Source organism: Xiphophorus hellerii, chromosome 18 (genome assembly GCF_003331165.1).
Source record: "Xiphophorus hellerii strain 12219 chromosome 18, Xiphophorus_hellerii-4.1, whole genome shotgun sequence".
Taxonomy (NCBI): Eukaryota; Metazoa; Chordata; class Actinopteri; order Cyprinodontiformes; family Poeciliidae; genus Xiphophorus; species Xiphophorus hellerii.
In genome coordinates this window covers 23,575,331-23,599,186 of record NC_045689.1, presented here as the reverse complement: position 1 = coordinate 23,599,186, position 23,856 = coordinate 23,575,331, and the positions used below count along the sequence as shown (strand labels likewise).

At 38.0% G+C, this 23,856-nt stretch overlaps 1 protein-coding gene across 4 annotated transcripts in view; it reads right to left on the bottom strand.

The window, feature by feature from the left end:
- The window catches only part of dscaml1 (Down syndrome cell adhesion molecule like 1), a 111,903-nt gene that overhangs the window by 19,295 nt on the left and 68,752 nt on the right, over window positions 1-23,856 (bottom strand). For 3 of the 4 annotated variants that reach the window (XM_032590673.1, XM_032590674.1, XM_032590675.1), the window contains 14 exons: window positions 23,354-23,653; window positions 19,963-20,105; window positions 19,673-19,802; window positions 16,563-16,841; window positions 15,627-15,755; window positions 15,335-15,514; window positions 13,883-14,088; window positions 12,849-12,945; window positions 12,595-12,723; window positions 12,325-12,492; window positions 12,099-12,169; window positions 11,000-11,240; window positions 3,062-3,208; window positions 2,175-2,330 (listed from right to left, as the gene is read on the bottom strand). In XM_032590673.1, coding sequence (XP_032446564.1) covers window positions 2,175-2,330; window positions 3,062-3,208; window positions 11,000-11,240; window positions 12,099-12,169; window positions 12,325-12,492; window positions 12,595-12,723; window positions 12,849-12,945; window positions 13,883-14,088; window positions 15,335-15,514; window positions 15,627-15,755; window positions 16,563-16,841; window positions 19,673-19,802; window positions 19,963-20,105; window positions 23,354-23,653 — 2,376 coding nt within the window. Of the gene's footprint in view, window positions 1-2,174; window positions 2,331-3,061; window positions 3,209-10,999; window positions 11,241-12,098; window positions 12,170-12,324; window positions 12,493-12,594; window positions 12,724-12,848; window positions 12,946-13,882; window positions 14,089-15,334; window positions 15,515-15,626; window positions 15,756-16,562; window positions 16,842-19,672; window positions 19,803-19,962; window positions 20,106-23,353; window positions 23,654-23,856 lie in introns of those variants that run through there. The other variant, XM_032590676.1, reaches the window with a different exon arrangement.

The window sequence follows — 23,856 nt, the reverse complement described above, 5'->3', positions numbered from 1 at the left end:
TAAAATCAGCTCCAGCATAAAACCAATACTGCTGCAAAGATGAACGTCTCATTAAACTGTCTTGGCCTTTATAAACGGAGCAAGTCATGGCCTCAACAATGCATGCACATAAATTTGTGAAAAAGTGTCGGAAAACATTATATTTTGTAAAAATGAAATGCTGCTCGCACCTCACACCTATCTACACTGTTGTGTGACCAACGTCCCTGTTGAATAAAAGGCCTAACAGCTGTAGACCTACTACTACCTCCATGTTGCTGTACGTATATTAACTTACTCAGGCAGAAGAAGGAGGTATTTAAGGCCTTAGATGAAAGTGTTTTGTGAAAGTGGCTTCAAAATGTATAGAATGTACAGAATTAAACATCAAAACGGTGTTGCTTAGACATTAGCAAAGATATTTTAGTAGTAAAATAGTAGATTAGTTTGAAATAAGATATGTTGGCTTTTGTAGAAAAGCAGGCACAGATATTAGGTGAAACAAATATAGAATAGAATTTTTATTTTAAATTTTTTTTAACCAAGTGTCGTTTTCCAGCTGGTTTCACCACAGTTTTATTTTCTCTGGTATTATTAATAATTTGTTGTTCCATTAATAACTGTAAACTTTCTTATTAACATATATCCAGTAAGATGTGACACCTGACTCTGCCAATATTTCAACATAATATTTCCAGGTATTTTACTTAAACAATGATTTACATTAAAAGCAAACAATTTTCCTTGCTTTATTTTCTCCACAAAATCATCTTATATTTTTGTCAATCTGCTGTTGAGCATCAGTGTTGTGCACAGATGTCATGCTGACTAGGATTCAAAAATAAACCTTTTGCTTTTAACAAGAACGGCCTTTAGTTGTGACCTTGCTCTTGGCATGATATTTGACCACATATGTAAAAAGTAACACTGGAAGTGAATTAATGGCAGAGATCACACTAATTGAAAACATTCAATTTAAATTAAGCTGGTAGTTATTTAGATTTTTATTAGCATTAGATGTGTAATAATTTTAATTTGGCTATCTTCAACTGTTCTACAGTTACAGCAAATAAAAATTAAATGCAATCATGAGATAAAAACCACAAAACTGCTAAAATGTAAGCTAAAACAAAACAACAACAAATCAAAAAGAAAAAAGCCCAGGGTCTCCAGAACCTTAAAAAAAACAACTATATAAATAAATGGCCATGTTAAAAGTTCTTATGCTTACTGTCCAGTGTGTTTGGGCATCCAAGAGACAGAAGCATAAGATGTCAGGCTGAGAATTGGCTGTTTGCACAATTTCATTGCAAACACTTTTCCATGTGTTACAGACAGAACCGAAGGCGAAGAGAAGGGTTAAGCCAAGAGAGACAGATAACGTTTGTGAAGAGGTTGCCCCTGGACACAGTGTCAACACATATCAGGGGTAAAAAGACAGACTCCGACAGACACACTCAAAGACTAAGAAAATACACACATTTGAAGAGCTCTTGCAACAGAGGCCAGCTCATAAAATGGAGATACGGCAAGGAAAAGAGAATAAAGGCCTTTTTTGAAATGACACTTCTTAGAATCTATCTCCCCCCCTCTCTAGCGCTCCCTCATTTTCTCCATCTCGAGATGCCTGCCTCCTTCGCTGACTGGCCCCAGGGATGGAGAGGAGAGGCGGATACGGATGTAATCCACAGCCCGCCAGTGTAAGCACAAAATTAATTCTCTCTAAGCCACAAAGAATTAATCCCTTTCCTCTTGCTTCGCTGTGAGCTACTCGCACACAAACAATAATGAACGGTGCACACATATGCAGCGAAACGTGCACACCAACTCAAAGACTTGTCCACATGCAAAGACAGTTCTAACCCCCCCCCGATGCACACACATACCCACCCCTTCACACACACTGACTGACACCCTTAGGGTTCTTTGCAGCACACACTTTTTGGCTTCTTAATTTTCATTAGCACTGGTAATGGCATATCAGAGCACAAAGAGGTTGTTAATCAGCAACCTCAGCCTTACAAAGAACCCCTCTGCACACGCTGGCTCCCTGCCTCCCACACTGCTGCCTAAACTGGGAGGAAAAATCCTTAAAGCTGTTTCAAAAAACAGCGTCAAGGCAAATGAAACATTATTGTGGGTAATTTAATTACCTGGCTTATCTAAGCTGATACACCGAATAAATGCAAACTTACAGTCTTCACGGGTTTGGATATAGAGGACGTTGCTCCGAACACCGTCTCCGGCCTGGGTGAAGGCCAGAACCTGGATGCTGTAGTTGGTGAACTTCTCGAGGCCTTTGAGCTCCACCTGCTCCTTGGTGGTTGTAATGTTTTGCATTTCACCCCACTCTGGGGACAGGATTGGTGAAAGTCAAACTCTAAACTGAGGCATCAAATGATCACAGTTTGAGTATTTACAAGCTTCTCCACACACTGGTACAGAAAAAGACATTTTTATCTCTTACTTAAGAAACGTAGGATATTTCTTAAATCCAGAAATATAATATCATAAGTTTGAGTTCAGTCATTTGGATGAGAAATAAAACCCATGTTTCAAATGAATATTTTTAATCACATCACTGCTGACAAATTAATTCATGCCATTGCTGGTAAAACTTTGTATAGAGTCCTTTTTGCCAATGGAACAACAATGTTCTTATATAGCATGGTTGGAACGCTATATAAGAAAAAGAGTGACATTTGACCATTTCTCTCATCACCATCATCATCATCTATCATCTCTTCTCTTCAGCTCGTAATACATATTCTCCATATGATAATAAGGTTTGGGGAATAACATGGACATTGAATGAGGTTGCTTCTATCTGGCATGTAATTTCTACGTAAATCTGGCCATTTGTTTTGACATAGTCAAAACAAAACAAACATAGTCAAACAAAATTGACTATGTTTAGGTTTTTGGTATAGTGTACCAGATTTCTTTTATTAAGTCTCATCAATCCAGACTCCATTGATTTGTGTAATTTGCATAATGATTAAAAGTCACCAGAAACTGAGATCAACTTTAAAACACAAAAATATAATTAAAAAGAATTATTTTGACAGACAGACAGTCGTACCTCCGTCTGGGAACACAGCCCAGAACACAACACGATATCCCTTCAGTACACCATGGAGAGTCATTCTAGGAGGTTCAGCCCAGTTGATCACCGCCTCATCTGAAGTTACGGAGATGGCTCGTACGTTCTGAGGAGGCTGACTAGGCACTAAAGATGAGAGAGAAAGACGTACGTATTGCTAATGTGTCTTTAGTATTTAACCACATGTGTCTAAATGTTTAACTAAAAATAACAGGTAATCACAAAAGGACTAAGGAAATAACCTTATGTTACTTTTCAAAACAAATAATTTATGGAGGAGTGACAATGGAGAGTACATGGTTTTGTCCAAGAAATAAACAACCGTACAGATGTGGTTGCACCTTTTCAGATTTCATACAGGTCTATACTAAGTGGAAAGTTGACCGAAGACGTCTACACATAGGCAGTTAATCAAAATGTCAACTATGTAATCAGGAAATCTAAGTTTTAATTGAGTAAACCCTGTTAACCACATGATAAAAGTACACAGTTAACCATAGTTGTTAAAGAGAACTTGAATCCATGTTGGGAGGTCGAAGCTGTTAGCTGAGAAATCCCACCGATATGCAATGCTGCCTTTGTCTAAAAGGTAAATTTTTCAAAACAAACAGAATAAGTCATTTTAGCATGTGTTAAACCTTCTAGAGTACTATTTTCCCAAAATACTTCACATTACAGTGGTAAAGCTCATTATTTCATTTTACTCTTATGATTTTCAAATAATTCATTTTACAAACTTCTCAAAAATTTTTACTAGCGTTTGACAAAGCATGTTTACCAATTAAGACTCTGTGAAGGTTTTGCATAAACCAGCCAGAGAGACGTTGAAGAAAATTCAAAATATAGTCTTAATTTATTAACAAAGAAAATCCAAAACTGATAAATTGGGCCCAAACTGAGGTCAACATAACAAGGTACAACTCAGGTGGTAACAGAACAAACTCAAGCACAAACTGACCTCACAAACAAGACATGAGGGGAACTTAAATAGTGGCTGATCAGACCATTAACACACACTAGGGTGTAATTAAACACACAAAAAACCTAACAAATACTGGTCAGAATATTACTAAATCTACAAATGAAAGAAATTAAACTAAAGACCAAATTTCCCCCTCCCCTGGTGAACAAATGGAATGGCCCGCTAAGGAAGTTTGACACCCATATATGGACACCAATCAGCTGGAGCTCATCTGTATGATTTTCAGCAACAGGTCCAGAGGAAACTGGCAACTCAAAAGAAAGAAATTAATTTGTTATATTTAACAAAATATACAAAGAACTGACACATAAAGTTAACTAAATGGGTGCACAACAAATAGCCAACTAAAGAGTCAGACTAATGAAAACAAATTTAAAGATAAAAATCTAAACTACTCACTAATCAATATATAAAGTAATATGAAGGGAAAACAGAAAACCATTACCAAGAGTGTCTGTGTGTGACAGTCAGGACAGCTGTCACAGACTCAGTGTTTTGATGCTAAAAACTTACTTTTAACATTTTCCACATTATTTAATTGCTCACTATGTATTTGCTTGCTTAAACTATCTACTCTAAAGAGAAAATGTTTCTCTGAATTGTATGAAACTAAAATACATCAAAATCCTGCCTTATGTGATGATAATCACTCTCTACAACTTCCTATAATCTACAATGTCAAACAAAACCCTAAAATTTAAACAGCCAATCTCTATGTTCCTTAGGAAAAAAGTTTAATTGAAACCTTTGTATTTTTTTTAGATGTCACAATTTATGTTTTACAGTCACTACACTAGTCTGAGCAATCTCTATTGTCAGATCACAAAACAAATCTTTAACCCCACCATAAAAACCTTCCTTCACCTCTTGGAGGGAGTGATTTTATGGAAGGAAATAGAATTAATAAGGATTTTAGGAGGAACTCCTAATTCTTACTGCTTTATTTGGCACTTGTATCATCAGATATGTTTTAGTTTCTTCTAATTTTAAAATTTGAACTTAAAAACCTTTTTGGGGTACCTTTTGTCGTTCCACTACTAAAATTGTAACTTATATTCTGATGTTTTGTCAGGAGGTACTTTAAATGATGGGAGAGAAAATGATTTGCCTTACAGCTGCTTGTTCTATAGCTGAGCTGCTGTGAGCAGAGGTTGCTTTGTACTTAAAAAACATATACTAGTGGTTTGTAAAGAGGCTTCACATGTTGGTTAGTTGAATCTAGTGGGGGTAGAAGTTACAGCCCAGCTCTGTGGCCCCCCTGCGGAGCTGCTGCAAGGGGGGGGGGGTCTGCAAGTCCCCTGATCTACATTATTCTCTACAAAAGTTCCACCAGATCCTCTTTCATTAACCCATAAGTTATTTCTAACTTAATATTATGCTTCAACAACAAATTTGTCAATTTTAGCAAACTTTTCTATATTTAATCAATTTCTATTTAACAAGAGAGTTACTTCTAATTTATTCTGTCTTAATTATCAGTAAGTCCTGTAGATTTAATGATATTTATCTATCTTAAAGTTTTGGTCAGTTTTAAAAGGCTGATTGTGAAAAATATCTAGAATCAGCTGCATGCTACAGTTTGTTGTTATCTGAGCAATTCCTCTTACAGTTAGAGCCTGTTTCTCTAAAGATCTTTTCTGTTTTTTCTTTATCCTCAACTCATTTAAAAAGTCCTATTGTAACTCATTGTATTTTATTCTATTTTTCTGCTACCTTCTCAGCCTAGAAGGAATAATTAACATTTTTATCTAAAATTTTAGTTCTCAATTCTATATACATTTTTTTTTTAATTTATCTACCTAATCATTTATGTATTTATCTATTAATTTATTTACTTTATTTTTCATTTAGTCATCTATTAATTTGCCAATACATCATTTCCACAATCCTCTGTGACCTCATTTTCTTGGCTTATTCTTTCTTTCTTTCTTTATTTATTTATTTAACCGTAGAACCCATAATTTATTTTCAATTTGTTCAGATGTTTTATTTTATCAGGATTCTATCTTTCAATAACCTTCCAATCTTTACACTGCAGGTCACATTTACTGCTGTTATTGCCTAATTTTAATAATTTAGTCCAATTTAACACATAGTGTGTTATAAAAACTGGAAATTTTGCACCATGAATTAAACTACAAAAACTCTGTATTTATATGACATAAAATACCAAGTGGTATTTTATCTCCAATCACACACTCTTTCACACCAACATGAATTGCAACACAATACAAAACACAAAGCACAAAACATCTGGCCAGGTCAAAGTTTCAGTCACCAATTTTCAGTCTGTCCTCATTATTTTATCAAATTTTACTGAAGCTTCAGGAATTTTCCAATGTTTTATTAACATTTTTCATGTTTTAATTTAATTAATTTTTAAACTCTCGTCTTCAGGAACCTGTTTTAAAAACCCGTGCACATTTAAAAAGAGACATCTCAAACTTATGTTAGAATCTAACAACAACCAATAACTTCCCGTTTTCTGGTACCAGTTTTTTACTTAACCCTTATTTTTAAAACCAAAACACCACGTTTTTTCTTTACTTTCAACATGCCATCTGCACCGTACTTCTTTTTCCATTTAGTCAGGTACATTAAGTTTCCTGGCTCCATCTGACACATTAACTTCTCATCCCCTTTAAGACTTTTCTCCTTCCCGTGTGAAAAACCCATATTTTACAGTGTGTTCTTCCCGTTCCTTACAACAACCAACACAGAACCAACAGAACCGGGAATAGGAAAATTGAGGTGGCGGCCAAGTTATTGTCGCGGTAATTCTCGCTTTAACTTAATTCAATAAATGATTTGAGTGGAGAATTCTTGACAATCATCCAACAAGCCGACCACGTGCTTTTTCCCACTGTTTTCTTAAGGTATCACATTTATTGCCTTTCCCTACGTGTGTTTTTTATACTTTCCCTTTTTTTTTTTTTTTCTTCACTTGACGTCAAACGGGGGACTTGAAAACCGCCCGTACAATCCCATTTACTTACTTGGTTGAATCCTGCTCTGTCTCGGTTTTGAGTCCCGTCAATCCACCGTTGGCAGAAGGAGGTTGACCTAAAACACTGGCCCAGCGAGGAAATTACCCCCCGGGACTTTCAGGTTAAAGAACCTGACTGCCGGCAGTTTTCAGCGCGTCTTACTCCTTCCGTCAGCGGCGGGTATATCGGGAATCCCTGAACGAGCCCCCAAATGATAGGTTTATTTAATTCCTATCTAGCAAGGATTCAGACCAGTCGTGATTGTCTTTTCTGCAGAATAGGAGGGAAGATCCGAGACGCGACGAATCGCTGTAAAACACTGTCTGGGATCAACTCTGCCAGATCTTTCTCTGCATTTGGCTTTATTAGAAAATACAAGGAAGGAGGTTGGGCCTTCTCACATAGTCACACAAAGAATTTGACCAATGACCTTTTTCTACAGGGTGTCCTAGAACCTTCTGTGGGCATGCCCTTAAAAGGGCATGGCTGACCACAACTAATCAGTTACAGATGGAACTGATAACACAGGAATGTGCAAAGTCTCTAGCCTCTAGGCAAACATCCTACAAATGGTTAATAGTATTTCACAGAAGAGAAGAAGTCAAGTAACATCAAATAATAATATGAAAACATAACCTTTCAAATAAACTCACAAGTAAATGAACTTAGATAATTATTCTAACAGAAGCTTTACAAAAATTTAATTGGAATTGACCCCAAACCTCTGATCAGTGAATATTTAATTTAAACTACTGTGCCAGTCTTTGGTTTGTAGGAATAAGCCATTGTTGGTACAGAGAGAACAAGCAACACATACCGAACGGCCCCTGGTGCACATATGTAAAACAAAATGTTCACTCGAATGTTTCACAATGAAAAAAAATACAATTTCACATCAAGAAAGACAATATTGAATCATCCAAAACATTAAATGTGGCCAATTTAAAGGATACCGCCACAAAATTTGGCAATAAATCATTTTGATACACCTATTCGACATTTCCACATCCAACCTAGATTATGTAAAACAGAGTAGTGACTTATTAAAACAACTACAACAAAACCCTGCCATGCTTCTACTTTGATGTATAGGATCATCTCTCTTTCTCCATACAAGCCCCACTCTGTCTCTTCTAGCCCAGGTGTCTTTGGTATTGGCTGCAACTGACCACCAGCCATTCAGGCTTTCAATTACTCCCACTGTTGAAGATGAACAGAAGTCAACTTGTGAAAGGAGTAAGGACAGGAAGAGAGGAAGAGAGTTGACTAAAAGACAGCATGCAATCAAAGAAGGAGATGGTGCCAAGTCCACCAGAGAATTTCTCTGCAGCTGGTGGAGAGAGTAAAGGAAGTGAAGGGGGGAGGATGGAGGAAGGGAGACAGAAATAAACGAGGGTTAGAAAACAAAAACAGAGCTTTGCATTAATAGATCTTTGAAGCTAATGATAAATAATGAGGATGCATCAAAAGATAGCCCAATATCCATATTTAGACCTTGCACAGAGGCAAAGTAAGAATTAGAATGCAGGCAAAGGAAGTAGACGCCTAAAAACATCTAAGATTTGGCTTTTGCTTAGCTGCTCAACAAATACGTTTGTTAGAATGATTAGGAAAGAACAAAACAAGAAGAAGTGCAGATTTTTGGAAAACCCTGCTAATATATCGAAGGCCATTGTGGTCTAAATCCACAATAAGGAGTAGATGGAGAAAAGAGACAGAATATAAATGGGGGAATTGAGGAGGAGAGTTAAAAGCAAAGGGGGAGAAAGATGAAAAGAGGGAGCAGAGAGACAAAGCACTCAGCTGTGGATAATTACAGCAGGAAGCTAGGAGAGGGAAAGAGAGAAAGACAGACAGAGAGACAAGCTAATTATAATTATTTTTAGTATGCTTGTTGGTATCATTATTATCATAATGGCCATCAATATCACTGTCGCCAGGGTTACAACCACAGGAAGGAACCAGGAGGTCTATGTCTCTTCTGGACCAATGAGGCTCAACCAACTGTGGACAATTATGCGACGCATGTGTTTATGTGTACTTGAATGTTTTGTACATGACAAAGAAATTTGAGAATTGGATTAAAAATAAATGGAAATATATAGTGCTCTATATCATTCAGAGCAAATGCATGAGTATAAATAAAATCATCAAAAATTGTGTTCTTTGAAGCCTGAAAAAAAATAATAAATTTTTTTCTTTATGCATTCATGCGATGTTGCTTTTGTGGTTAAAAAATATCATAAGCTTGTAATGGTAGATTTCCGACAAAGACAAATATTACATTTTGGTTGTTTGGCAATGTTTTCAGGTATAAAATGTGGGACATTTTGTGGGTAAATTATCTTTTTTAGCCAGTAACTTTAAGTAATTTTCTATATTTAACTTTTTCTCTGCTCTTAGCTGGGTCATCTTTGGTAAAATGCTTTAGACAGATTTTCAATCATTCAAACTGTAAGTACTCTATTTAATACTAGAACAACATTTAATTTACTGAGAACAAAACAGCAAAGCTTTAATATAATGCACAATTGTTTTAAGACAGAAAGAACATGAGTCTACTGTCTCTCATCTTCCTGTCATGTTTTATACGAAGTCTATGTAGATCAATGTGTTTTTATTCCCAAAATATTAATGTCAGTCTTTTTATGTGGCCAGGCAGAGTTAATATCAGTCATGTGCTTTTTTTCACATGACTGTGACTGTGTGACTGACTGTGTGTGTTTATGTACTCAAGTTTTTTGTTTTAGTTGTGTGCTTTGTGCATTTTTGCATGGTTGCTTTTGTTGCTAGAAACTTAAAGAAAATGTCCATTTTACATTCTTTTAATAGACAAGAGTCTTGTCTTATTTAATCTGAAATCCTATTTGAGACGCTTTCTAACTTCTATTTTCAGTTTTAGTGGTGCCAATGTCAGAGCTTCTCATCAGGGCTGTGAAGAACTCAGTGTTTGAATGTACATTTAAAAGTGTTAGTACACACAAAATAGTGGCATCATGACATCTTCTTGCAGAAATACCAAAATAAAAGTGACATTTATGAAGTTAAACACTCTTTGGGGTTCAGTCCCCTACATAAATTCAGAATACTACTTTTACGAAGAAATGTTTTTAATGACGAAAGCATAACACTCCAAGTTGGTTCCCTGGCTGTGGAAAATCAGGAACTGTCTCTTGCATCGTCAAGGTTTCGCACTGTTACTGCTTTTGAGAATAACCTTAAATAAGGTGCAAGAAAGAAGGTTAATGGATTTTGATCAAATTTCTTGAAATATTGCACTAAAAAAACATTTTTAATGAGTCTGTGCACAACAACCACGTGAATGGTTGGAAGGCGCTATTGAGAATGACGCCTTTTGACATTAGTGACACTGTTGCATACCTGACATACACACAAAAGATTTTCAAATGCTGTCCCAAACTGTGTAATACTAGAAAACATGCCTTAGCAGCTCATTTAATCATTTGTTCACTCACTCAGAAATATTCTGTTTACCCCTCAGTAGTCAGGGGGCACAACTGCTTCTCCACATGTATTTACTGAGATCACTCAGTTTCCTGCAATGCACTACGTTGTGTCTTTGAGACTATCTGTGTCCTTGGTGCAGAAGCATTTGAATTCTAGCAGCACAGCATTTATTGTTGCCTAGAGAAGACGAGTGAGAATATAACAATTGTGGATTGCAAATCAGAGAATGACTTGACAGAGATTATTGTACAAAGAGAAAGCTAAAACAAGGGCAAACAATTGCAGTATATGTAGATCAGAGAAAAAGAAGAGTGGAGGTGAAAAGATTCATAGCGCTGGCAGGTAAATGTTTATAATGATCCATGCTGTTTAACTTGTTTTACTACTGCTGGTCAACAATGGATCTGAATTCTCAATGAAGATGAATCACCAGTAATAATGATGACACCTGATGTGTGTTATGTTTGTGGTAAACCTTACCATCCTCCAGTGTTGTCGCATTGATCTCTGAGCTTGAAGGTCCTGTGCCTGCTCTGTTGAAGGCCTGGACAACCACGCCGTACTGAGCAAACTTCTTCAGGTTGTCCAGGGTGTAGACCTCACTGTCCCCAGTGGCTTTCATCTCAACAATGCTGTACTGACCGTTGCTGCCAGGGCCATTCTCTCTGTAGCCGATCTGATAACCGCGGATAATCCCATTCTGGAGCTCTTTTCTTGGAGCCTGCAGAGAAATGTAGCAAGAACAGAAAAAAGTGTATTAGTTATGGTATTTGGTACCTCCAGCTGCTATTAGAAAATGATTTCGTCTGGTGCAGTGAGACTAAGATATTGTAAAGGTTGGTGCTTTGAGCTTGCAACAAAGACTTCTTGACTTGGTCCACCTTGCAAAATGAATGCATCGACATACCCCTACTTATGCTACATTTGGTAACTTAACACATTGAAAAGTAACTTTAACATAAAAAATCCTAACACTGGCATCCTGTAGCTCAGACCAAAACTTTTTTACAGTACTGGTGTTAGTTTATAAATCACTGAATGGCTTAGCATCACATTACAATAAAGATCTGTTGTATCAACCTCCCTGAAGACCTCTCAGGTTTTCTGGTTCTGGTCTGCATGCCCAGAACCAGAACCAAACACAGAGAAGCAGCATTCAGCTTCTATGCACCACAAATCTGTAACAAACTTTCAGAAAACTCCAAAACAGCTGAAAGACTGACTTCCTCTAAATCAAGACTAAAAACTCACATGTTTAGAGATACTTTGTACCATAATAAATGAAACATTGATCAACATACTGGACGTGTATTGATGAATTTGATAATTTCACTTGTCAAAATGTAATGTTTGTCACTGGTTTCTCAATTGTCGACTGCATGGTGTTTTGATAACTTTTTAATTTACATTTTTGTGTTTTATGATGTTCAACACTGTGTTTTATGAAGTGCACATTTCAGTACTTTGTTGCTGAAGTATCCTATACAAATAAATTTGATTGATTGATTAACTGAATAGAGAAGCTTGCTTACAGGAGCAAAACTATTAAGGAAGCAAGGTACATGTTGTATAAACTTGCCTTCCAGGTCACCCGGATACTTTGAGAGGTGACTGGCTGAAGGACGACATCCATTGGAGGACCATCAGGCTCTGCGCAGTGAAAGACAGAAAGTCAAAGTCTGTATCATTAATTCCCATTAAAACACAGTTTAGGGTTTTACTATTTGTAGTACATCTTATTTTTTTAAAAAGAATTCGAACCAACATAAATGCAAAAGTAAAGATAGTGCCGTTCAGAAACCTACGTGCTTCTTCGGTGCTGATGGTGAGCTCTTTACTGGCCTCACTCTTGCCTATTGCATTGTATGAGAACATACGGATACTGTAGACGGATGCAGGGTGGAGGTCTACTATGTTGGCCTGATTGTTTGTGGGAGATATATTTCGAGTGGCATGCTTCAGCTCCCAAGTATCTGTCAAGACGAAAAATGAAATAAATATAATTTTAGTAACTAACAGTTACAGTAAATTATAAAATGCTCTGTTGTGTCAACAAGCAGTCTAGTTGAAGTTACCCGTCTTGTTTTTGTATTCAATGTCATAGGAGGTAATGACGCTATTTCCATCAAATCTTTGTGTCCATCGAAGATTCATGCTACGATCTTTTACTTCTCGCACTTCTAGCTCTGGAGGGTCTGGAGGCTCTGAGAAATTTAAGGAGAATTTAGGAACTAAATAATGCAAACACACCAGATGGCGCAACAAAAAGTGGGGAAGTGTTAGCAATACAGTTTTTAATTTATATGAAAATATTGACTTGAATGAATACCTTGCACAGTGAGTTGGATAAGGCCTCGTCCTTCTCCATAAGAGTTGATGGCATGACAGGAGAAGAAGACTGAATCTTCACGCTCTGCTGGCTTTAGCTACAGAGAGAAATGCAGAAAGAGAAGCATCAAAGAGACAAAACGACTCATTCACACTGCTGGGATGTTGTGTTGGGAAGAGTCTTAATGACTGTTTCTTCGGTGTGTTTGTTAGAGACTGTTTAGGTGACATTGCATTACAACATCAGTTGAAATTATGAAAATTTTTTGACGCCTGTCGTACATTTTGATTCACAATTTGCTGTCCAGCTACCAGATCAAAGTTTCAAAGTTGTAGTTTTGTTAATTTATAATTGTTAATTATTTTCTAATTCTTAATGCATCAAGAATAATCCTCAAAGAACTCAACACAATATCAACCCACTGTACAATAATTAGTAAATACCTCTCTTCTCTTTACGGATGTTACTAATAATGTGAGTAGTGAGTACATCGTTTTAAAAATGTACTTTCAGTAGTTCTGTTTTAATTGTTGTTTAGATTTAATTACTTTATTTATATCAGAACAATCTCAATCCCATTTGTTGTTATGGTACATTACAAGAAGATTGGTAACATTATACTAAAAAGCAATATTAGATAGGTGAAAAAACAGCAAGATCTCTATATTCAAGATAAAATATCTTTTTATACTAATACTGTGTGAACTGTATAAAATGTTACATCTTTGTGATATTCCGATGCGATTGGTCAGACACTCAGAAGCGCTAGTATGCTTTCTGATAGTTTAGGGGACTCAATACTTTCACGAGGCACTGCTAAGATGCACTATGTGTAGCCCAGCAATGCAGACCTTCACCACTTCACCCATCCCACCAAGGTAAAACCTCTAAATAAAAACATTTGTGGACAACAGGAAACGTGAAAAAAATTAAAGTAAGTAAAGAGAAAGCTATTTGTCAAAGATGTGAGTAAAAAACACACAGTTGTCTGATTTCATCAGCTAGACGCTCTCCTATAAACAAATGTGTTTTACCTTGAGAGTAGACAACACCTCATCTGTCTTTTCATTGGGGCTTGTGGTTATGGAGTACCGGGGGTTGCGATCTGGGTCAATCACTGTGTCACCTCTTTCCCAACGGATGATGATGGGCCATTCTCCTCTGGCTGTGCAGTTCAGCTCCTTCACATGACCCTTCTTGGCCATGGTAGTGTTGGGGTGACTGGTGATCATTGCTGGGACTAATGGGAGAGAGGAAATCGAGTGCAAGATGAAAGGAAGGTGTGGGCAAATAGGTAGAAGCAAAGGAAATCACTAAATAGATAGGGATGCTGGATGACAGAGATAAAAGAGGAATGAAAGAAAAGTCAAGAGTAAGTCAAGAGTACTAAGCAGAATTTAAGTGAAAAGAGAGACAGACGTGAAAGAGCAGAGAGAGGTATAGGATAGCTGGCAGTGGAAGGAGGAGCTCAGAGTAACAGAGTTCCAATGCATTAGAGCAATCAAGAGCTGTGGTCATTGAGGTAAAGTCAATAAACCTCCTTTCTCATTCTCCAATAGTTAACATAAGGGGAGTAAGTGAATGAAGAGGCAAAAACAATACACTCCACCTTTCGTGTACGATACACATATCCCTCACATACTCAATCTTCTAAGTCCAACACGCGCACTCACGCCCACACACCCACAGTATCGATCTGACGAGGGTTCTGCTGTTTTGTTTTCATCACTTATTCATCCCACTCGCCGTCTTTTCCGCTTTTCCCGCTTCTCCGCTGAGCGAAACAGACAGAATTGAGGGAGGCAGAGGAGAGGAACGGTTTAATCAATAACACTAACACGAGAAGGAGAAAGGAGTGCACCGGAGAGAGCGGGGCAGCCCCATGGATAGAAAAACATCTTGAGAACAGTAGATGCAGTTATCTGCACCTTGTTTTACTGGATTGTGTGCGTAAGTGTTAAAAACTGCCAGATATCAAGCTTAACGTCTCTCTTGTGAGAACAGCTGAATTGCAAGATCAATGCACTGCAAGTTACAGAATACATTAGCCTTGGATGGTGCTGTACTTGATAGTAATAATCTTTGTTTTTGGATTTATGAGTGTGTGCACATATACTGTTTCCTTTTCATTTTTATACAAGGCTTGGAGGTTCCTGACAGGCAGAGCGGGATAGAGTCATTGATTACAGATAACGATCAAGCTCAAAGTCTTTTTGACTGTCTCAACACAGATCCCATGAGTCAAAAGATCAATGGCTCAGTTATCTTCTCACTGTCTATTACAGGTTTGCAAACAAACTGCTCTCACTCGGGGGTGCTCTTTTTTCCCCTCTGTTAATCGTCACCTTTGCTTCATCAATCCGAAGGTACTGCGAGCTAATTTATTGGCTTGATGGTGCAAGGATGCTAATAAAGCAAAATCAGAGCCTCCTAAATGTCCCATCTCTACTCCTACCTTGTTTCCATGTGTGCATTTGTATACTCACTCTTAACAGTGAGGACCATACTCTTGCTGATGTCCGAACCCACGCCATTGGAGGCCTGACAGAGGTAGAAACCTCGATCTTCCTCCAGTACATGTCTGATCAGCAGGGAGCCATTAGTCATGATCTGAATGCGGCCAGTTAGAGGAACCGGGTGGTACTGCTGTGGGTTTCCAATCCCGGCTGGACAAAAGGTGAGAGCCAAACAGGGAAGGTTATTGTAAAGTATTTTTCAGACAAAAGTTGACAGAAGAATATGACACATGCACATCGGTATGACAAGAAGTTTATGTACCTAAAGCTCCTCTGGCGTGCTTCCACATGACCTTAGGAGGAGGGTATCCATCAACAGAACAGTTCAAGATTGCCGATTTGCCATAGATGCCATCCTGGTTGTTGGGCTGCACAACAAATCGTGGAGGAACTGGAAAATCATAAAAAAAATGTGCTTCAGTACAAGTCAAAAGCCAATTAATTTCAATTTAGGTGAGTGTCAAAACTTTTGACTTGAGTGTATTTAAGATTCTGTGCGAGTTAGATACACCATCATCTGCATTCATGTGTATGCATAGGCTAAAAATAAAACTTTGCTATTTTCTTTTAATGTATTGCAAATTTCTTAGCTGCTTTCACACATCTGTCCAGAGACGACATGTGAGGATGAACCAGTTGATGCAGGCTTGTTTGTACTGTGATGACAAGCTGATTTTATCCAAGTACATGTACAGTACAGACCAAAAGTTTGGACACACCTTTTAATTCAATGAGTTTCCTTTATTTTCATGACTATTGACATTGTAGATTCACACTGAAGGCATCAAAACTATGAATAACACATGTGGAAATATGCACTAAACAAAAAAATGTAAAACAACTGAAAATACCCCTTATATTCTAGTTTCTTCAAAGTAGCAACCTTTTGCTGTGATTACTACTTTGCACGCTCTGTATTTTCTTGATGAGCTTCAAGAGGTAGTCACCTGAAATGGTTTTCACTTCATAGGTGTGCCCTGTCAGGTTAATAAGTGGGATTTCTTGCCTTATATATAGTCATGAAAATAAAGAAAACCCATTGAATTATAAGGTGTGTCCAAACTTTTGGTCTGTACTGTAAATGTTAAGAATAATCTCTTATCAGCCACATGGTGCCTTTTTATTTTCCAGCTCTCCTGAACCTAATTTTCTAATTATACCAAATATTTTTGTGCCTATTGCCTTCTTGTTTGCTTACCTGTAACTGTGAGCTGCCTCTCTGTGCTGACAGTAGCAGCATCGTTGCTAGCGATGCAGGTGTAGTTGCCGTTGTGTTTGAGCGACACTTTGGAAATCTGCAGTGAACTCATAAACTCCTTTGTGTCAATGGTGATCCCCGAGGAGGGCACGATCTCCTGGCCGTCCTTACGCCAGGTGATTCGTATGGGCATGTCTCCAGATGACACCACACAGGCGATGTACATCAATTTACCGATGGAGGTTGGGGGAAAGTCAAACGGCTGGATCAGCGGGGGGACTAAAAGGGTAAGAGACAGAATAAATGAAAGAGAAAAACAGAGGTAAAGGAATAAGAAGAATTTAGTTGAAGAAAAAGAGAAGAAGGTGCAATAAAAAGAGAAAAAAGTGCTCTTTTCAAAAAATCAGCCCATAGAATCACTTATTTCCTTCTGACAATATCATTAATATATCTCCTTCTCTGTTAATAAAGTAATCTAATACTAATGATGTCTTGTGTCTATCTTCTTACCCTGATATCTTAAAGATTAAAAACTTCCATCGACAAAACTTGGGCAACTAACCCACTACACCCTCCACAGTGGCCCTCACCAACTCCTCCACTCCAACCCACCCTGCCCTGCTCAAGCCAACCCATAATAGCTGCTCTAATTAGAGCACCATCCATAGGGGAGAAAAACTGTGTTGGCATGGATACCAGCTGAGGTGACGCTGATGATTTGAAGAGGGGGATGACGATGGGGGCTGGGAGGGGGGTCTTGGTGTTTCAGCAGAGACATCTGGGAGATTTTATCTGGGCCTCATTAACATTCATCTAATTAAATCAGAGGCATGATGGGCACAAATTCAAGTAAACACATACCTACATCAACAAACAGCAAGAAGAATGTGCATATGCACACACATGTAAGTGGTAGCCTGCTCCTAAACTTAAACACTGCAGCATGCAAAACAAGGAAACAACAAAAATCTCACACGTCGAGGGAACGAACACAACCCACACTCACACTTCACAACTTCCTGGAACAAACATGTTGTTCTGTTGCAGCTAAGGACAGCACGTAACATTAGGAAAAAAAAATATTCACAACACATACTTTTCATTTATACGAACGCGTGCAATGAGCGAGGAGCACACAAAACTTATACAATAGCCCTCCTGCTCTCTTTAATTGCTGAGTGGCTGAGAGCTTTCACTTGGCCTCTCTGCCCCCTAATCAGGGGTCATTAGAGGGAATGCACAGAGCTTTCTTTTTTCTTCTCATTCCGTTTCACTAAAACAGTCCTGCTTCTAACCATTCCAATAATCACTCTGTTTATGGCACTAAACCAAAGTAGATTAAAAAGGATCATAATTCCTCTTCACTGATTTGTTCTTTGTCACTGCTATGAATGATAATCCTAACAACCAACCTGATTGACAAATCCTTGATAAAAAACATTGTGAAGTAGAAAGAACTTCAAGCATCCTGGAGCAGCACTGATTAACATATTCAAAAATGGCTTAACCTGAGACTGGGTTGAAGACAAGCAAAGAACTGATTACAAGTTGTCTCAGAGCCAAAGACAAAAGTGCACCATAACATAAAAGGTGAATGAAAGGTTCCAGCAGGCAGATCTGAGATTGTTGATCGTTTATAAAGTGAACAAGATTGAAGGACAATAATGGATTTCATAGAGGAAAAACATCAGAGGAAAAATCATGTTTTTGACAATTTCTTCGTGAAGGTAAAGTTAAAGGAATAAAATCCAGAAAGCTGAATCAAATCTGATGGGGTTTTCTTTTCCATACAATGCATTGTGAGGCTTTCAAGTGCTTAAAAATTACACATCAGTAATTACGTGTGGGCATTGTGTAAAATATTGTAACAAAAAACTATGCTATTAAATACATATATTACACGTCAAAAATTTTAATTTGTTGTCCTCTCCCGGTGCTATGCAGATATATTTACATTCTTTTTGAGTCAGTTTTCAGTCTGTTCATTTTTCTCTATTACGTTTTCTCATCTATTACATCACTACATTTGCTGTGGAAATGCTAAACAAGGGCATGGACTTCCGGTTCAGTTTTGCGAATCTGCCATTTTTTTTCCTCACAGTGATCTAAATACATTCATTGTCATTCTTGTTGCTCATTCATTAACTATGTCGAGACTTTCTTTACTTCATTCAAATTGTGGTAGCATTAATATTTTAATAGGTATCTGACATGCATGGACACTATAGTTAAACTACGCTCCATGTTGCAGGTAGTTGGTATGGATGACGAGTGTAAATACTGTAATAACGCCATTCTGATCCATTCATTTGAATGCATGGCTCTGCAGGTTCGTTGTCTGTATTCTCCTGCTCTGGGTCGGATCCTGGCTTAAACATGCTGGGTTTTTGTTGACATCTTTATCTTTGGAATAAAAAGTTTCTCTTCCGGTAGATATCGCTGCTATCGGACCACAAACATGACCAAAAGGGATAGAGTGGAGCGCTAACCCTTGGAAGGAGGTGGGGTGTGAAATATCTCATTCACATAATGTTTAAGTACATATAAAATGCTGTAAGATTGCAGAGATAAACTGTCTTTGCACTTATGATGGGATTTGTCACATTAAACGCAAAGGACACACAGTGCTGTGCAAGGTCTAGTAGTGCGCACACAGATGTTGGAGCTAGAGTCAGAATTATTCCTAGTGAAAAAAGTTTTTGAACAACTTAGAACTACACTCACATGAATATATTCACCACTCATGAGTACGTCACTTGAAAGTTAGAATAATCGAACTTGGTAGATAATCTAACTTCCCATGACTGTCAGAGTCAACCAAATCAACATTTGATTAAAAATTAAGATGCTAACAAAAAGAAAAGTTATTTAGGATGCTACCTATATGTATCAGAGAGAGTGTCTAGATAAAATATTGTACTTATGTGTAGCAGCACATTGTATTTTGCACATTCAAATGGTCGATCTGAACTCCAACTGGATCATGTGTACGAGCAGAAATCATGTACTGTACAACCGAGGAATTGTCCAGTTGTAGTGTTAGATGACGTTCCACACCTCCTTTCAGTAAGTCAGATATCATATTCAGTAGTGTCATCTCTGTAACTGACCTTTGACGGTGACATAAATGGTTTGTGTGATGAATAGCTGTGGCTGGATCAGCACGCTGCACACATAGGCGCCCTCATCCATGCCTTTCTGAACATCGCTGAGCTTAAGTGTCCCATTCTCAAACACCACCTGGAGAAGTATCATGAATGTATTAGCATGCACTGATACGTCATCAGTAACACAGAAGGGCAATTATGAAGAGTATGTTTTTGGAGTGTAGGAAGAACATATAAAATCCCCTTATTTGTGTAGTGTGCATTATATTTTACAAGTTTAAAGTGGACCTCACCTGACGATGGTTGTCAGGCAGCAGAATTCCCTCCTTGTACCAGTTAATTGAGTAATAAGGATACCCAATTACTCTGCAGTTTATGAAAGTGTTTCTTCCTGCCACCGCTGTAATATTCTTCATAGGCCTAATCCTCGGAGGCCCTGATTTGGAGAAAGAGATAAATACAGATATGTGGGGAAAGAAAGAGAGGTACAATCAGAGAAAGAAAAAGAAAGAGGGGAAAAAGAAGATTATTAGTTTATGGTGCCAATAGCAGGTCTTGGAATTTTAGGAATAATGCCGAAAGGGGAGGTGGAAAAGGAAGGGAGTTGGGGAGAGGGGTAAGGAAAAAAGACAGAACTCAGAAAAAAAAGTTTCGAAAAAAATAAAGTTTAGAAAGAGATAGAGGTTTAAGACATCTTATGATTTTCTGGTAAAATGGCATTTTAAATCTGGAGCTGTATTGGAATACCTGAATTAGGGCTATTCAAAATATATCGCATAAAATTGTTATGAGATGTGCCTGTTCCTCTATATCTACATAGACCAGAAGAAAGATTATCAATAAAGCTCTTATTTTTTCTCATTCTGGAGAGGAGATGAGATTTTGTTTAAAGCTCTTTATCAACAAAAACAAAAAACAGAACTGACTGCATTAACTACAAAGACAAAAACATCTAAGTACATGAATGTAGGAAAACTTACATGGTTTTGTTTTATTTTTTTCTAGTTTATTTAAATATTTCTGGATTATTTGAAGGAGGTGGATCTATATCTAAGCCTAAGAATAGCAATCTGTTAATTTATGCTGACTGATTGGTCCTGAAAGGTAAGACACCTCCACAGGAACTGACAAAGCAATTTTCAACATCTCAAATATTAATTTTTTGACTCCCTATTTTTAATGCATTTTATGTTTCTCTTGCAAATACCAAAGTATGTTTTCTGTACTGTTTTGTTTTCTATCTATGACTAATATTATAAAAATATAAAAGAATGAATTCTATGAAATTTGCTGGAGTCATTGTCAAAGGAAAAAGTCACAAAATACTGTTTATACCTATCCATCTACAGTAGTAAAGGAAGCTCCCATGTTGGAGCAAAATGCTTCTTCAAAAAACATGCAATCTGTGTGTAATTTGACAGAAAACGTTTAGCATTTTTGGCAGCAATTGAGAGCCATCTCTCAGTCATCCGTCACTTCGTCTTTGACCTTCTCACCATTGTTCATCTTGTTTTTGCTTCTTCTGACACCCTCTCCTATACCCCTGCCATCTTTTGGTCTCTTATTTTTTTTTCTCTCCCTTTCCTCCTTCTCTCAGGATGTTCTGAGCTTTGAAGTCACAACTCTGACGAGTCAGAGATGTATTATTCAGGAGCTCCATCACATATATGCACACACGCCCATGCGAAAGCACACACTCAGGCTTAACATAAATATGTGTTCGGCTACGTCTGTACATCTCTGTGAACTTGGTTGCTCAGTGAAAAGGATACTTTGAATAAAGCAAACCATAGTGAGTGAGAAAGCAGATTAGCATGATTGGGCTTTGTGAAGTCTGGTCGTAAGTATGCGTGTCAATGTATGTGTGGCCGCGCCATTTCTGACAGTTTGTGTAGCATGGATGGCTAAAACTCTCCGACACTGGAGCTCATTCTCACTTCAACAATCTTTCTGGCATGTTTGCTTAGAGCAGACTTGCATGTCACAACTATACAGCTCACCAAAAGGAAAAGAGACTGAGAGAAAATGAGAGAGAGAGAGAGACTGAGAGGGTGATACAGCTTTGTTCATTGGCGTCACTCTTTATCAATGTCATCCCAGACAGCAGTAGCTTCACCCCTTCTCTCACCAAAGTTTACAATCAGCTGCTCCACTTATAAGAAGCTGTCGTCTTCTTTTAGTTGTTCTCTTGTTTCATCCAATCTTCGAGTACTTAATCATTTGTTTCCTTCTCATCTTAGGTTTCATGGGTGAATTTTCGATAATGGCTTCTTAAATTGCTATGACTAGATGTATAGCCAATGTACAGTCTGCTTTAAACTAATTTGAAGCATATATGTGTGTATGTAATATATTTTCTCATATTACCCACACACAGTGTAATGTACTTTATTGAGACCAACTGTAGGGCATAATTGTGAAGTCGAATGAGCCAGCAGAAATATTTTTCACCGCAGCTAAAATCGCTAGTCCTTTGGCACTTTACCATATTTCCACACAACAAATTTCCACAAACTTGTGACGTTCATAATTAGTTGATTCGATGTCGATGCATTCTCTTGCCTGAGCTATAAATACCTGTAGTTCCACCAGGATTACCATTGTCCTCTTGGCTGCTTCTCTGATCATTGCTGTCCTTCCGTAGCTTAGCGGCGTACATTGGCCATTTGTGTCTGAAATGTAGTGTTCAAATCAGGCCTAAAAATCCAACCTGACCTGACCCGAGCCCATACACATTGTGTCCAAGCCTGACCCAACCCAACTAATTAACTCTAATTGGAGGCCTGAGACCAAAGGTAGTTTAAAATTCATCCAGATATCTGACTTTGCACTCTGCTGGTTTGTAAGTGTTACTTCCCTTGTTTTTTAGCTTTTGTTTTGCATATTCCAGCTCAACTTTCTCACTTGTTGTAAATGTAGGGTGAACCAAGTGCAAATCTTCTGGGATATGTGATAGGGGCCCAGCAGGATGGAGCCATGTGTGCATATACAAGCTAATACACATCTGCACCTTATTTTCTTTGTTTCCTCACCAGGGTAACCTACTTTCTCCTCTATTTGTACTATTATAAGTAGATTAACACATTTTTATATTATGCATTCTTGTTTAGTTTTCTCTGTGTTGTATGCTTATTAAAAATGAGCCAAAGAAGCCCGAGCTCGACCACCAACCATATAATTTTAGCCCGACCGGTTTGGGCCATAGATCTAAACTCCACTAAAAAGATTCGCAGTTCTGTCACTCTCCATTTTCAGATGTTGGACTAAACAGTGCTTATATGGTGATTTAAAATGGTTGTTCAAACAGATAGGTTGTGGAGGTATCTTAGTTTGAATTGCTTATGCATCAACACTACTGTAAAATATATATGCTCAGAGGTTTTGATTACATAAAATGGCAAAAAAAAAAAAAAAGACAAAGAAAAAAAGACACAACAAATATAATTTCCAGAAAAAACAAGAAATAAAATTTTAGAAAAATTAGAAATTTTAGAAGTATTTATTTTTAGAACAAAAATAAAAAGGTGTGAAAAATAAAACTATATAGAGGAGAAAAGACAGACATACAGAGCCAGAAATAGAGCAAAAGGAGGGTCCAGTAGAGGTTATTGGTCAGGGTAGGGTGGGGGGGGATCAGGCTATGGGAAGCCTCTGTATGACTGATATTGAAAAGTAGACAGGCACCTCTTACGTTTATGCGCGCTTGGTACTCAGCACTACCAGCCGAGTTTCGTGCGGCGCACCGATACACTCCTCCATCACGAATCTGCGGGCTGCTGACGTTGACGAAGCTAACGGTGCTCCCATCGGAGAGCGTGTACTGGCTGGATCTCACACGTGACAGATCCCGAGCCACGGGCTCGTCATCCAGGGTCCAGGTGATGGTAGGCGGAGGGGCTCCTTTGGCAGCACACATCAGGGAAAATGGCTCACCAGGGACCACCACTCGTTCGCTGAAGGAGGCGACAATACGGGGCGTACCATCTAAGACAAAAAATTATAAGGCAAAAAAATAAGAAATAGGAAATCACCCAACAGCGGTACTTTATTCCAGCTCCCATTTCTTCTAGGCCCTCGTAAAACACTTTGCCTGCACCATCAAGCAATTAGAAGAAAGTGCATTGTGCTGTATATTTTGTGACATTTACCCACCAGCTAAGGTCTTTTAGGACTCTCTGTGGAAAGCC